Source organism: Falco peregrinus, chromosome 1 (genome assembly GCF_023634155.1).
Source record: "Falco peregrinus isolate bFalPer1 chromosome 1, bFalPer1.pri, whole genome shotgun sequence".
Lineage (NCBI taxonomy): Eukaryota > Metazoa > Chordata > Aves > Falconiformes > Falconidae > Falco > Falco peregrinus.
In genome coordinates this window covers 28,499,207-28,514,697 of record NC_073721.1, presented here as the reverse complement: position 1 = coordinate 28,514,697, position 15,491 = coordinate 28,499,207, and the positions used below count along the sequence as shown (strand labels likewise).

Genomic DNA, 15,491 nt, shown 5'->3' with positions numbered 1-15,491 from the left:
GATGTTTGGAGAAGGGCGCCTCGGCCCGAGCAGCCCTGTGATGCAGCATGGTGCCCGCTCACCACTGCTGGGCACAGGGCACATGCCTGGGACGGGGCCAGAGGGGTGTCCTGGCAGCCAGGCAGGCGTCAGTGCTTCCAGCAGGATGGGGCACAGCCGGCGGCGTGGCCTTTTGCTTCCCTGGCAAAGCAGGGAACGAGGAAGGGAAGAGCTGCCTTGGCCCCACGCTAACTCCTGACCACCTTTGTAATGGCCCCAGTGCCCTGGGACTGTTGGCCTGACACGGCATCGCTGCACAGGTCATTCCCAGTGCAGGACAGGTCCTGGGCAAGAGCACTAGGATGGGTCCTGGGGAGACTGTCCCATCCATTCTGGGATGCCCACGGCCTCCAGTGCACTGGGACATCAGTGGCACAGGGACCATCAGGAGCTGTATCAAGAGAGCCAGGTTGCCCTGTCACAGGGACGCATTTTGGGTGAGCCTAGGGTCCACTCAGCCTTTTGCATGCACGACTGAAGCACAGCAACTGCAGAAGGAGGGGTCCAGCAGTGCCCTGCTCCCAAGACACCACCCTTGTCCATCTCCACCTGCTCATCCTTCACGTTAAGCCTTTGTCTCCAAGAGGAAATGCCATTTAAAGGCAGGTATTTCAAAAGAAATGGGTGATCTCTGCTCCCTGAACAACACAGCACTTCACTTCTGCCCATTCCTGGTGTAATGTTGGGAGTCAGGTTTACATGAGGATAAAAAAAAAAAAAAAAAAAAGGTAAAGCTTTTAAGGACAGATCTTCACAAACCCAAACCAAAGCCCCATGAGGGCAAATCCTTTCTAATCCATGCTCTTCCTTAGAGGTGTAAGTGGAGTGGAAGGGTAGGGGTGGGGGGGGGTGGGGGGGGAAGGGGGATTTAAATGTGGAAAACTGAGTTCCACATCCCTTTGGTCTGGCAGAGAGCCCACCGATAGACTAAAAACAAGTCTGCAGAGAAGCCTGTGTGGGATAATCCAGCTCTGGCCCCCAAGGGGACGAAAACAATTAGGAATCCTCTCTCAAGTCTCCACTCCAAGATAGAAAAACAATTTATAATTTGGCCCAAAGTTGTTGTTAGAAAGTTCTGAATCATCAGGATACACTAACAATTTCTGTGCAGTAATTACAAGGAGAATTCATTAGGTGGACTCAGAGATAAACTATTAACAGAAGCTTTCAAATCTCCCACCTGCCCTCCCGCATGCAGGACCCAGGGGCTGCTCTATTTATACAGTGGCCATCAACGAGGAGCTGTCACAGGAGGGAGCAACTTGAGCAGCCGTGGCAAATATGAAAAGTATTTTAAAGGAAAACGAAAGAATGGGTGTTTATTAGACATGTGCAGACCAAGCGCACACTCCACCATTAACCCTTCCAGGCACAGTAGCCAGCCAGGGAGCTGTTTGCCTTTGCTGTCCCTGAACATTCCATAGTCCCCACCCATGGCACGCGTTCTGCTTCCAGAGAAAAATGCACTATGGTGTCAGAAGCTGGCTCACAGTGGCCTCTGGAAGCAGTGAGCAAAATGCAACTGAGCCTGCCAGGCTCTTGTTCCATATTTACCCAGAGGAGACAGAAAGGATGAGGTTCCCCAGCCCCTGTCTTCCTCCCTAGCCCCCAGCTGCAGGTTGCTGTAAAGCAGGTGGGTATTTGTGCACAACCCTGCGGAGCTGGCAGGTGGTGAGTTACAGCTGAGAAGATGAAGCCGTGCAACAGCCCCTGACTGTGGGTGCCCCTTGGGACCTGTGGTAGCCCCTGTAGATGAATGCTAGCAGAGCTGAGCAAGTGCCACCACAGCGAGGCAACTGCCTGTGCACCGCCCCACACATGCTCAGCCAAGGTTGCAGCACAGTTTATGCCGAAGCTGCTTTCTCAGCCCAATTACCCTAAAGCCACCCCGACAAACATGCAGCTGTGTGCCAGTTTTGGCACAGATTTGCCAGCTCTGGGGGTAGCCATGCCCAGGATGGCCTCATCAGCATGGGAACAAGCCCCGCTTGCAGCCAGAGGAATCTTGATTAAGCAGGGAGAGAAGTGGGGACTGGCTGCCAGGCAGATGCCCTAAACAAGAGGAACTTATCAGCCCTGTTTCCAAGATGAGACATGTGTCATCACCTCACGCAGATCCAGCCTGGCCACTGGGTCCTCACCAGCATGCCTGTACAGAAGCATGAGGGCTTCCCTCTCCCTGAAGGACGCCATAGAAATAGCCACTGAATAATTTGCGCGATTTCTTCTAGAAAAGGCTTTGCTCAGGGCTAAGAAAAGCATGGCACCCACAATGCTTCGGGGGAAGGCGCTGGACAGGACCGGGAGCCAGCGTGCAGCTGTACTCACAGCCCCGTGTGTTTGCGGTGGGCCGGCCACAGTGGCAGCGCAGGGAGGTCCCCAGCCCAGAGGAACACTGAGTGCCGCGGACAGCAAGGAACTGCTCCGCCAGCACACACAGAGCAAAGCCTGACATGGCTAATTCCTCCTGTTTATTATGTAATAAAACGCTTTCCAGACCTGTTAAAATTTAATTGGTTTAATTTCAATTGTTCCCATTTTCTACGGTGCATGCAAGCACAGAGGCTGACCTTGCCACTCTCGTGTGAACTGTCCCGCGGGCTGCGGTGGGAGCAGGATGAAACCTGCTGACCGCAGCAGGATTACATGCATGAATCAAAGCTGCAGGCCTGGGCTCGAAGCTGAAATCCAGCACTGGGCAGGCTGCCAGCGCAAGGCCCAGGGTCCACTTAGGCTCCACTTAAGCCCTACGGGATGCAAGTGGTACGCAGGCCTGTGGATGTGAGCGGTAAGCAAGCCTCATACTGGGCCTCTGCTAAAGGATGAATTTCAGCCCAGCTTCTTAACCACATGGACGCAAACATGCAGCAATGGCTTCCAAGGCATGGAGCAAAGACCCTCCCAGAAAAGCTGTGGGGTTTGCCCTAGCAAGGGCTGGTGTACGTGTGTCTGCAGCAGTGTTGTCCTTCTGCTGGACAGGGGACCTTCTCATCGCATGAGCAGTAAACAGTGATTTATGACAGCTTCTCCTCCAGAGGAAGAGGTGTTTTGCTACACTCTGCATGTTCACAGTTGTGGGGTTGTGTTGTGCAGCAGGGTGGCTTTGTGAAGCCTGGATACCCTTTGCGCACGAGAGATGCCAAATAAAAGCAGGCGGTAGGGGGTCCTTGGCACTGACATTTCCTATCCTTCATTGCCTCAGATGTAGGATGACCTTTACCTGTTCCTGCAAGTTGGTTTTCACTAAGCTCGACATGTCAGCCTCAGCTTCAGAGGTCCATCAGGCACTGAAATCAAGGGCAGCCTTCCCTTTTGTTCCCAAATCTACCAAGCTCCCCTTGCTACATTGACCAGCACCCTTGCATTCACCACTCCTATCCCCCAAAGTGCTGAGTGTTGTACACAGGTCTTGTACCCCCCCAAATCAAGTTCCCACCTTGGAAACATGCATTTCTCAAGACGCTAAGGAGTCTGGCTCTGACTCTCAGAAAACACATTTCTCATCGAGGCTTTGCATTTGGGACATATTTCCGAGCCATACATCCCTGCAAGAACTGCAAAGCGGAAGTAAATCAGACAATGCCAGTGGAGCAAGAAAATACTCAAGAAAAGCAAATATTTGCAGTGATGTGTTTCTCAAGAAAATGGGCATTAGATGGCTGGTTCTTGGCAATGCCAAGGCAGGTGTTCTCAGGACCCTGCGAGGTGCAGGCAAGTGTCAACTGGCAGACCCGAGTGGGCAGGACAGCCTGGGCGCTGCCTGGCCAAGGCTGACAGAGCCGTGGGAGACGAAGATAGCACGTTGCCGGGCAAGTGTGCAGCATCCCTTGCCTGGACCTGGCTCTGCTGCCTGCAGAAGCCCTCTCCTCTCCTGGGGAATGAAGATAACGTTTTCTTTCAAAAAGATGTGAGAGTCATTCCTGGGCAAGCGGCGGGGCTGGGATAAAAGCCACCCAGGCGGGCACACCGGGGCAGCACACCCGGAATGGAAGCTGCTGGCTGGGCTGCTCCATGCCCGCTCCTTCCGGAGCCCCCCAGTGCGCGTCCGCTGCGCACCGACGCTCGGTGCGGGGAGAGCACTGCCCGGGAGCGGACGGAGCGCCGTGCCGCGCCGCGGGCACCGGCTGGGCCCGCTGCCGGCAGGTGTTCGGGGCGTGCGAGGCCGGGCCGGGCCGGGCGCGTCCCCGTCGGCGGGTCGCTGCCCCGGGCCCCGCCGTCTCCCCGCAGCCCCGCCGTGCGGGGGCGTCCCCGGCGCGCTGCGGTTCTCACATAAATCAGGGCCGAGCCCCTGGGAAAGGGCCATCCTTCACCGGGCGCTGCTGACAGAGAACGAGAAACAGACGGGCCCTGAGATAAACCACGACGCGCAGCGTTTACACAAGGGCAGGCTCTGTGTAAATAGAGCCGGGCGCGGGGGGCAGCTCCCGGCGGCGCGGGTCCGCACCGGCCCGGGCCCGCCGCGCTGCCCGGGGCGGCGGGCAGGTGGGTGCCGCCCGCCGCGGGCCTCCCGCAGCCGCGCCGGGGCCGCGCCGCCGTCCCCCGTTGGCTCCCCGAGCACCGGGGCCGGAGACAGGGCCGGATTAGCGTGTTTGTTTGTTTACGGCCATTAGCGCGGGGCCGGCTCCAGCGCTCGGCACCCGCGAGACTAATGGAGCAATTAGCAGCCCCGGGGCTGATAGCATCGCCCCGAGCGAGGCTCCCGGCCGCGGGCCACCGGGCTGCCTGCGCCCCGGGTCCCGGGAAGGGGGGGCTGCCCGCCAGCCGCACTGTGCGCGGCCGCTGCAGGGCTGCTCCCCCCTCCCGGGCCCGGAGGGGGCTCTTGGCTCGCTGCAGCATCCGTACGGCGAGCTCCATCCATTACAATAATCCCCTGTCTAAACAGAGCGCAGGAGCGGCCGGGACAACAAGGCCCCGCTGTAAACAGAGCTCAGGGGACGCCGCTAATGATATAAATAAAATAACCATTAATAGCCCGGTGACCCCAGCCCAGCCGGCTTGGGAAAGCCCCGGAGCCGCATCCCGGGGCTGACACCCGCCGGCAGGTACCGGGGCTGCTCCCTCCCCTGGGTCCTGCACCCCCGCGCCGCGTACCGGGGTGTACCGGGTACCGAGCGCCTAGGGGCACGGTCGGGCCCGAGCATCTCCCCGCTTCCTCGGCTTCCCCATCTGGGAAATCGCCGCTCGCGTCCCGCCGAAGCGGGCCTGATCCTGTCCTACCAAAGGGGGGATGCCGGCAGGGAGGGAAGGCGCGGGCTTGGTTACCGCACCGGGAGGACTGACGGGGGCCGGGGCTGGGATAACACCGGGGTGCCCCCGCGCGTGTCGGGGCCCGGCCGCGGCTTGCTCCCTCCGCGGGGCGTGGGTTTCCCGAGCACTCCCTCTGGCTGGCGGCGGCACGGTGGACCGCGTCCCGGCGGGAGGACCGCTCCCAAGCGCCGGGGAGACGTCCCGAAGCGCCGGTTCCGCCCGGCTCGGGTTCCCCGTGCCCGCAGGCCGCGGCTGGCGCTCGGCCTGTTCGGGATCCCGCTGCGGGCGGGAGCGCGATGGCGCCAGGCGAGCCAGACCCCGCCGGGCCCAGGCCCTCGGCTCGGCGGCTGCTGCTCCCGCAGACGGCCGGGCAGACGTACACTAGGCTGTGGCCCGGCAGCCGTCATTGCCGCCGCCACCGGGGGCACCGGCCGCTGCCGCTGCTCTCCCCACCGCGGGGTTCCCGGGTAGCGCGGCGCCGTGCAGAGAGCTCCAAGCCCCGCCGCGCTGCCGCCGGGCCGCCGCGCCTGCACCTCCCCGGGAGCGGGGCCCTGCGGCGGGCGGGAGCCGGCGGGGCCGGCGACGGATGTCCAACACCGATAACGGGCTAATTGTTACTAATTGCTTTCGGGGCCGCGGCAGCGAGGCAGCACCGGGCTTCTCCACGCACCGGCGGACGGGGCAGATCCGGGCCCCGATCAGGCCTGGTAACGGCGAGCGCCGTTCGCCGTCCACCGTCCGGACTGGGCGGCCTCCGTACGGGAGGAAGGCGGCCGGCACCGGCAGCGGGAGGGGAGCGTCGAGGAGAAACCGATCCGCCGCGATTTATGGCGAGGGTTTTGAAGCAGCGCGGTGGGAACGATCCGGCGCGCCAGGAAAACGGCAACCGGCCCCGCCGCGGGACCGGGAGCGCCCGAGCTGCGGCGAAGAGTGCGGGACTCGGGCTGCGCCGCCGGTGAATGGGCTCCTCCGGGGCGTCCGGAGCGGCGGGAGCCGGGGAGACGAGGGCACCGACAAAGCCCGTAAACGGCGGAGCCGCCGGATTGTAACAACCCGAGAGAAGCGCCCGGGAAGGCCCCGCGAAGCGCTGGCTCCGGGACACTCACCTGCGCGGCGAGCGCGCCCGGCTTCCCTTGGCCTCGTCTCGGCGCCGATCCGAGCCCTGCGGGGCGGCAGGATTTTAATCAGAACGAAATATATCGCTTGGGACCCCTCGCCCCCCCTTCGGTGCGCCCGCTTCACCCGCCGCGACAGCGCGGAGCCCTCGGAGGGGTGTGGGGGCCGCGGGTCTCCGGTGCGGGGCTGCGGCACCCTCCGCCGCGCCGCACCAGGGTGCCCTGCCCGTGCCCCGGGCAGCCCCGAGGCCGGGGGCTCGTGGTACGCAGCGGGCTCAGCAGGCTCGCTCGGTGCGTCCCCCGCCGGCACGGCGCGTGGTGTCTCCGCGGAGCCACTCGCCGCCCGTTCCCGGCGGAAGAAACGAAACAAATCGAAAGAAAACGAAAGAAAACGAAAGAAAGCACCGAAGGGCGCGGCATAGCGCTCGCAGCCCCAGCCCCGCACCACCGCGGCCCCGGGATGCCCACCCGACCCGGCCCGGCGCGGCCTGGCGGTCGCCGGCCTGCGGGAACCGATCGCGGCGGCGGCGGCGCGCGCCTTCCCTCGGGCGAGCGCGCGTGGCACCGGCTGCGGGAGACAGGGGCGGGCGGCAGGTTGGTCGGTCGCGGGGGGATCAGCCGGGGCACCGGGAGTGCCAGGGCACGCGGAGTGGGTCGGCTACGTGTACGTCGCACGGTGACGGTCCGCCCGGGCCGGCGGGGCCGCCGTCGGCTCCGGGAGGAGTGCGGATCGGCGGGAGGCGCTTGCGGAGCCGGGCGGGCGGCAGGCGGCCGTGCCGGCGGGGCGCGGAGCCCGGGCCGGCGGGGCCGCACGTGTTCGCTCTGCCGGGGCCGGGCCGGGCCGGGCCGTGTGCGGGCAGGGGGCAGCGGGGCGCGGCAGGGCGGGGGTCCCTACCTACCTACACGTGCTTAGCACTGGGAGGCGCGGCGGCGGCGGCCCCGGCTCTCTGCGGGGACCCCGGCCCCGGCGCACAGTCCCCGCGGCCGCCGGGCGGGTGCCGGGCCGGCGGGGCGCGCTGCGGGGAAGCGGCCTCCCCGAGCGCAGCCTTAATACATTGCTATTTCTGGCCGGGCGGCCGGAGCCGGGCAGGGGGCCGGCTCTACCTCCCCCTCCCTCCAATGGCGAGGCCGCCCCCGGCCCCTCCTCGCCGTGACGTGCCGGCCCGGGGCAGAGGAGGCTCCTGAGCCCTTGGCTGTCCCTGCAGAAGCTGTAACAAAACGCAGACCCCCAGCGCCGGGCTAATGGAGGCAACTTAGAGAGGAGCAGGCGCGGCCCCTCGTCTTTCGGCGCTGCCTGCTCCCCCCGCACCGGGCGCGGCGCTCCCCGCCGAGCCGCCGCCCGAGCGCCGCCGGGCCCGCGGGACTGCCTGGGAGCTTGCGCTGCCCCGATGATGTTACCGAGCCCCATCACCTCCACCCCCTTCTCTGTCAAAGACATCCTCAACCTGGAGCAGCAGCAGGATCCGCACTATGGGGCCCAGCTCCCGCACCACCTGGAGCACCACTTCCACCCCGCCGCCTGCCTGCTGGCGGCCGCCGATGGCGCCCGCTTCTCCGACGGCGAGGAGGAAGAGGAGGAGGAGAAGCTGTCCTACCTGAGCCCCATGGCAGCGCCCGGCAGCCAGGCGGACGCGCGGATCTCTGCCGACAGTTACGTGCACGCAGTACTGCGCGGCTCCTGCGAGGCCCCTGGCCCGGGAGAGGAGCAGGACCCCGCGGCCCGCGACCCAAGTGAGTATCGGCCCCGCCGCGCTCCCCCGCCGGGACGGGCCCGCGCTCGCTCCCCGCGGTGCGTTGCTAGCCCGCTGGGCATCGCCCGGCTAAGGTCCGCTCCCGGCGCTGCAGCCCGCGCCGCCGCGTCCCCTGGGCACGTCGAATCGGGACGGGCACGTACTGGGGCTGCCACCGCCCGCCGCCGCGCCCTGCTCGCCGCCTCCCCGGGAAGCGCCTCCGCAGGGCCCTGATGCGGTGCTGCCGGAGCAGGCCCGCGCTCCGCAATTTTTGTAGCGGAGAGGGAGGGAGGAACGGGGCGGGTTAGGCCCAACCCGCGCCCGCCGCGGCGGGGCCCTCCGGGAACGAGGCGGTGGAGCAGGTGCCCGGCGCCGTGCGCGGCGCGTCCCGGGGCTCAGCTCCGCGGGGCCGCGGCAGGAACGCCGCAGCCGGCTCGGAGGCGCGGGGAAGCGCCCGGCCCCGCGGGTCGAACCGGCCCCTCACTAACACAGGCAGTGCCGGAGGCGGCCGGTCCCGGCGCTGCCTCTCCGTCCGCGCCGCGGTTCCCCGACGGGCGCGTAGCGGCGCGGGGCCGGCCGGGACGCGGCGCGGGGCTCTAGCCCGCCGATGTGGCCCGTCGATGCGGCCCGTCGGGAGCAACGAGCGCCGTGCAGCGCTCGTCGGGAGCGAGGTGCAGCCGTGACCTGTGCTCCCCCGTGCAGAGAGCTGCGTCCTGAAGAAGCCACTGGATGCGGCGGAGAAGGCGGAGGAGGCGGAGAGGCCGAAGCAGCGGAGTCGGAGGAAGCCGCGCGTCCTCTTCTCCCAGGCGCAGGTCTTCGAGCTGGAGCGGCGGTTCAAGCAGCAGCGTTACCTGTCGGCGCCCGAGCGGGAGCACCTGGCCAGCAGCCTCAAGCTCACCTCCACGCAGGTGAAGATCTGGTTCCAGAACCGGCGCTACAAGTGCAAGCGGCAGCGGCAGGACAAGTCGCTGGAGCTGGGCGGCCCCGCGGCCCCGCCGCCGCCGCGCAGGGTGGCCGTGCCCGTGCTGGTCCGCGACGGCAAGCCGTGCCTCGGCGGGTCGCAGGGCTACAGCTCGGCGTACAACGGGCCGTACTCCTACAACGGCTTCCCCGCCTACGGCTACGGCAACGCCGCCTCCTACAACCCCGGCTACGGCTGCACCTACCCGGCGGGCACCGGCGGCGCCTCCATGCAAGCCGCTTGCAGCCCGGCGGCGGCCGCCGGTCCCTTCGTGAACGTGGGCGGCCTGGGGGGCTTCGGCGGCGGCGGCCAACCGCTGCACCAGGCGGCGGCGGGGCCCTCCTGCAGCCAGGGCGCACTGCAGGGCATCCGGGCCTGGTAGCCCGCACGCACTGAGGGCCGGGAGCGAACCGGCAGGACGGCCCGGCGGCTCCGGGGTCCCGTTATTACCCGCACCGACGCCCGGCTGCGCGCCGCGCAACGCGCGCCATGGACCGGCGGCGGCGGCGGGACGGCGCGGCGGGACCTCAGCGCTCCCGCGGGCAGCGGTGCGGGGCCGGCGACGGGCGGAGCGGCGCGGCGGGACGAAGCCGCCCGAGCTCGCAGCGATGCGCCGCCACCCCGCGGAGCCCCCGCGACGGCCGGGCGGGCCGGAGCCGATCGCGCCGCGCCAGCGGAGCAGCTTTTCTTGTAAAAAGCCGACGGCGGGGCCCAGGGGTGCCGCGGCCCCTCTATCTACTCTGTATCTGTTACTGCCAGCGCCAGCTCGCCGAGTCAGTCAATAAACCAGGTGCAATATCCGCCGCCCGCTCCTCCTTCGCCCAGCGGCCGGTGCCCAGCGGCGGGGCCGGGGTCGGTGCCCGGCGGCGGGGCGGTCGCAGCGGCGTGCCCGCGGGGCAGGGCGGCCCGGCCGGCTTGTGAGCGTGCCAAGGCCGCTGAATGGGGCCGCGCAGCTCAGAGCCGGGCCCATTGTGGTCGCCGGGCCGGCGCTGAAAGGAGCCGCCGCGGAAGGTAGCGGGAATAGGCGCTTATTGGATTCGGGAACAAAAGGTGTGGCAGGGAGGCGAGGGACAAAGGGGCCCCGGCGCCAAGATTGACGGGCCGCTTTGCCCCCCACTGAGGCCCAGGCCCGGCGCTTTATGCGCGGGGGCTGCAGAAACGTGCTGGGTTTTGTTCCCCATTCTGGGAGCGCAGGGGGAGAGGAGGGGGGTCCGCGGGCCGCTGATTAGGGCCGGCCGGGCCGGGCAGCCTGAATGCTGGGGCATTATTGCTACATGTTCAGCCATTTCGCTCGGCTGCAGGGGGAGGGGGCGGCCGAGGCCCCCGAGCCCCGCGGGACCGGCCGCGGGGTCGTCCCCCGCCCACCCCGTCCCGGGCCGCCCCGTCCCGCCGCCGCCGCCGCCGCCGCGGAGCTCTTGGGGCGGTCCCGGCCCCGCCGCGGCCGTGCCTCTGCCGTGCGGGTCCCGCCGAGTGCCGCCGCCGGGTCCGGAGCCGGAGCCGCGCCCGGGGGGGGCCGGACACCCGCGGAGCCCCGTCTGGCTCGCCCCAGGCGGCAGCAGAAGCCGGAGGCTCCGGGAGCTCTCCCGCACCGTCCCGCACATTTCCCTGCTGCGACGCTGCAGCTCCCAAAGGTGTTTCCAGTGGAGCCGCTGGGACCGACACAGCCCAGGGGCTCGGTATGCCTCCCCCCTCGGGCAGCGATGCCCACCGTGTCCTCCCCCTGCCCTCCCTGTGTGGTGGTTGCTCCACCACGAGCAGAGGGCCAGGTTTTTGTAGCCTGCCATTGCAGAAGCAGCAGGTAGTGACCGCTGCTAAACCTGTCTTTGCACTGCACGTTTCCACTGTCCAAGCTGAACGTGCACCCTCGGGGTCTGCTGTTTGAAAGGAGCTAGACGAATTCTTTCCACAGCAGCACTGCAGGTACAGAGCAGGCAGCCAACAGGCCCCGGCACTCAGCCCTGGCTCGGCATGGCACCCCACTGTCCTGTGAGCCACTCTGAGGCCGGCAGGCTTCGCGGCACTGGCGCTGGGAGAGGATGCGGCACGCCCAGCCGATTGTTTGTTGGATGGCAGCAAGGTGTCACGGGAGAGGAAGCCCAGGCCCACTCTTGGCTTTCAGAGATGAGTGGTTAAGGCCCTGTGGTCTCGTGGGTAGAAACAGGATAGCCAAGAACAAAGATAGGTAATGCTCTCTCTCCGCAGCAGCAGTCAGGCTGGGGAGATCTGTCTCTGCCATAGGAAAGATGCATTTTCCTCCATGTTCTGCCAGACCGTTGCCTAAAAAACAGGGGACCCATGTGAGTTCATGCCTTGGTATGCAAGCCAGAGGAATCACAACCACAATACAAGCTCCTCCAAAACTGGGGTGTGTGAGAGGAGCTCCCAGCTTAGCATGTCCCCTCCAGGTACATGGCAGCTGGTTAGGAATCCACTGCCCCCTCAGCAGCACCCAGAGGCTCTGGGCAAGACTAGACTCCTGGCACAGGTCATGCTGTCCATGTCCATTGCCACAGTGTCCAGGGCAAGGACAGTTAACTAAAGCAAAGGGGCACATTATCAGCAATGCTGTAGGTGTGAGGTCAGTATTATGCTCACCCCACTTGCGCCTGGTGACACCCACATGTGCTGCTCAGCTCCAGTTTCCCTGCACAGAGCTGGAGGAGCACCCAGCCAGGGGATGCCGAGGGGCCTGGCTGCCGGCCAATGTGGCATGGCGGTGGAAGGCGGTGGAAGTTTCTAGATGTCCACCATCGCAAGCCCCATTCCTGGGACAGATCCCAGCTGTCCCACCAGCTCAGACTGGGGGGAGGGCAGTGGGTTAGTGGGAGGGACCCCTCTGCAGACTCTCTCCCAAAGCCCCTGAGCTGGTGGGCAGGCCGGAGCAGCACAAAGAGCTGGCGGTGCTGGAGGGCCTGGAGCAGGGCGGCGGAAGTGAAGCGCTCCAAAGAGGAGGAACAGCCGGAGGAGGCCGGTGGGAGGGAGAAGGTGGGAGACCGCAGATTGGACAGGCTGTCCAGGGAGGGGAGACACAATGGAGGGAAGTTGCTGCGTGGCCGTGCTGGAGGCAGTACCCGCCAGTGACGCACTCCATACCCCACACCCTGGGGCAAAGCGGGGTGTTGCTGGTGGGGTCAGAGGCACAGGGTGCTGGTGGGACTCCCTCCCACATGGTCTTGCTGTGGCAGCTGCACAGGCAGAGGGACACTGGGGAGAGAGGGATGGGGAGGGCCATGCTCAAGGGGCAGACGGCGTGTGTTGTTTCTTCATGGATGATCAGGGGATTTACTGCTGTTTGGGAGTTGGGGTGGAAAAATGCCGATTGATTTCAACAAGGAGCAAGATTCTCTAAAACAACGCACCAGTTTCAAGCAAAGGAAGGACTGTTGGAGCAGCCAGGCTTTAACTACCAGGCCTCAGGCCTGCTCTGTGCATGGGCTCCGGTTCTGTTTTTAATTCAAGTTTCCTGGCCATGGAAGAGGCCATGAGTAGAACTTGCCTCTGTCTGGTGGTTCCTAGGGAGGCGCTATCCAAACCCCAGTGCTAACTGGTGTTCTGTGGCCTCTCCTCCATGCTCAGGAGGAATGCTGTTCCCTCTGCAGCACTGCAGATGTGCTCTGGTTTCCTCTTCTTTCTGTTGTCCTTTTCCATTCCTCCCTCCCCCCACGCTGTGGTCAGCCGTCCCCCTTGCACCCTTCATCCTTCTCTCTTCACCGCCCACTTGCTGCCATCAGCAAGTTCACCTGGGCACGGAGTGAGACGCCTGCTCCCAGCAAGGCCGGCCAGGCTGCCTGAGGACCTGGGCAGACCTTGCTGAATTTGAGTTCCATCTACTTCAGCCTGGGCACAGCCACCTCCTGCTGCCTCAGGGCCAGGAGCCCAGGGACCCAGCTGCGTGTTGGGACGGTGCCTGGCACTTGCCCCTCTGTGTAGGGTATGGGTTGGAGTGGCAGCTCCTGCTCTGCAGTGCTTCCCACTGCAGCTGTCCCATGCCACAAGCTGGGAGATGCTGAGGCTGCTTGGCCACCGGCGCTCTGTGGAGATGTCAGGGCTTGGAGATGCTGGAAGCTCCTCCTGGCAATGGCAATGTGGGGTTGTTGTGCGAGTGTTCTTCAGTGCCAAGAAAGCTGTGGCCAGCCATGGACTGGTAATTAAAGTAAAACATTGGTACTTGTGCTGGGCACCCTCCAGTGAAGGTTTCTCCCACTACTTGCCTGCCAGCATGAGGGCCAGGGACCTGCCTCCCTTTCTTGGATGAGCCACCGATGGCCACAGACCCTCCCTACCCCTCCAGCCTGTCCCAAGCATCACAAGACGACTACACCTGACTAAGCAGTGTGGGGAGACCCCCGTGTTTTAGCTGTTCCTTCTCTCCTCTCTACAACAGGGAGACCAGACACAGCGCTGCTGCGAGGGATTCAGGTGACCCGCCGAGAGCAGGGGACCGCATCTCTGTCCCCCCCAGGGCAGAGCGCTGCCGAAGGCTGGAGCTGCCCCTCGGTCCTGCCAAGCCCTTGCTGGCTGCCCCGTGCCACCTTCCCCCGCCGGGGCAATTGAAACCACAGACCCCTTCCCGGGGGCCATCCGTCGCCGCGCCCGGGGCAGCTGCAGGCGGGCGCTGCTGAGGCCAGGGGGGTCCCCGGCTGCCGGCGGGGTGCTGCCTGGAGACCCCAGCTCCCTCCGGCCGCCCGCAGGGACACTGCTCCCGGGGCCTGTCCCCAAGCGAGATACGCCACCGCCATCTATCGGCCAGCACCCGGGGACAGGGAGCGACAGGTACCCCTCTGTCCCCGCCGCCCCGCGCCGCAGGATGCTGGCCGGGTTTGGGGGTGCCCGGGTGCCCCTGCCAGGCTTGGAGGGCTGCAGGGCCGGCGGGCAGGGTTGCCTCCTCCCGCTGGCATCGCAGCCCGGCGCTGGGGACGGCAGTGGGACACGCTGGCTGGGTGCGGTGGCTCTGGGCGGGCTGGCGCCTGTCCGCGGCGGGGCTCTGCGGGAGCGGGGGGCGCCGCACACGCAGCCGCTTTGCGGCACCAGGCGGCATCGCCGGGCGTGTACACGCCGCGAAAGCACCCACGCGTGCCCCGCTGCGGTGGGAGAGCTGGGGACAGGACCGGTGTCCTCTCGCAGCCTCCGTGCAGGTCCGTTCCTAGCGAGCCATGTTTTGCGCTCAGTGTTCTTAAAACTGCGCGCAAGTATCCAGCGTCGTTGTGCGAGATCCCGCAGGCTCGTAGCTCTATCTCATCTGCCCCAAGACGTTGCGGTTCACTCAATGTCGGGGAGTCCTCTGGGACACCCCCTGTCCTCCCCCACCTACCGATGCCCTGGCACTGCCCGCAGCCTCCAGCTACCGCGTTCAACCCCTGCAAGTCCTTGACCAAGGACAGTTGGGATGGTTGTGGCGTCCAGCGCCTGGTGCCTGTTGGAGCTGCGTCCTCACCAGAGGGAGCTGTGTCCCTAGCGGAGGCACAGCCCCATTTCGGCCCGGTTCCCTGCTCCCTCGCCTTTTTAGAGCCCCTGGCAATGCGCCGGGTGACATACCGCTCAGGTCTAATGGGCATCTAAAAGCTCCCGGAGACAGAGGAGAAGCCTGCTTGGATTCGCATTTCTCCCGGCACCCACCTAGCCGTGCCAGGCATGGTCTGTGCCCTGCCAGGAGGCTCTTATGTCAGCCCCCATGCCATAGGTGTCCTGGGGCGGGGGCGGGAAACTGCAGGGTTTCTCCGGGACTAGCACTGTCGTCAGTGCAATACCTGCAAACGTGCTGGGCCTTGGAGGTTAGGGCTGGAGCCCCCCCGAGCCCCCAGACTCCTGGAACAGCCCTTGTTTCAGCTGCTTTTGAGACTGATCCCAGAGCAGGCTCTAGTGTCACAGTACACTTGAGCTGCCTTCACCCATGTGCCCTTGGGAGACTGACCCTCGCTGCCACCCCATCCAGCCCCGAAGCAGCAATTCTCCCACCTCTGCCACCTCCCCAGTGCAACATGCCATCTGACTGCACTCCAGCTCCAGCCAGGCAGCATCTTCCCAGGGCCACTTTGCAGTCTTTTGTCAGGGGACTTTTACACACACCCCTGCACTAAGAACGGGTATTCCCAATATCTCCCAGTCAAACCAGACACGCCAAGAGCAGTCCCAGCCCAGCCCTGGGGACTGCTTCCTCCGGTGGCTCCTTACAGCCATAAAAGCAGGTTTTCAGCCTCAGCTTTACCTTTCAGGCTGTGTTCCCTGCCTTCCTCAACACTGATGCTCAGCTGGAGCCTGGCAGGCTGAGACCAGCTCAGCCAGGAGTTGTCTCTCAGCAGTTTAACCCAGGCAGCAACACGGATCAGAAGAAGGTTTCCCAAGACCCACCAAAGGCAATGTCTGTTCTGTGTCCAGCAGCTCTGGCGCCCACGTTTACCA

At 65.3% G+C, this 15,491-nt stretch overlaps 1 protein-coding gene across 1 annotated transcript; it reads left to right on the top strand.

Annotated features, from left to right (window-relative positions):
• The first annotated feature begins 7,609 nt into the window (after nucleotides 1-7,609).
• On the top strand, nucleotides 7,610-9,892 carry NKX2-3 (NK2 homeobox 3). The gene is made up of 2 exons (XM_055814666.1): nucleotides 7,610-8,132; nucleotides 8,834-9,892. Exons 1-2 carry the CDS (start codon nucleotides 7,790-7,792, stop codon nucleotides 9,472-9,474), a joined length of 984 nt encoding a protein of 327 aa, XP_055670641.1. The 5' UTR covers nucleotides 7,610-7,789; the 3' UTR covers nucleotides 9,475-9,892.
• The last annotated feature ends 5,599 nt before the right edge of the window (nucleotides 9,893-15,491 follow it).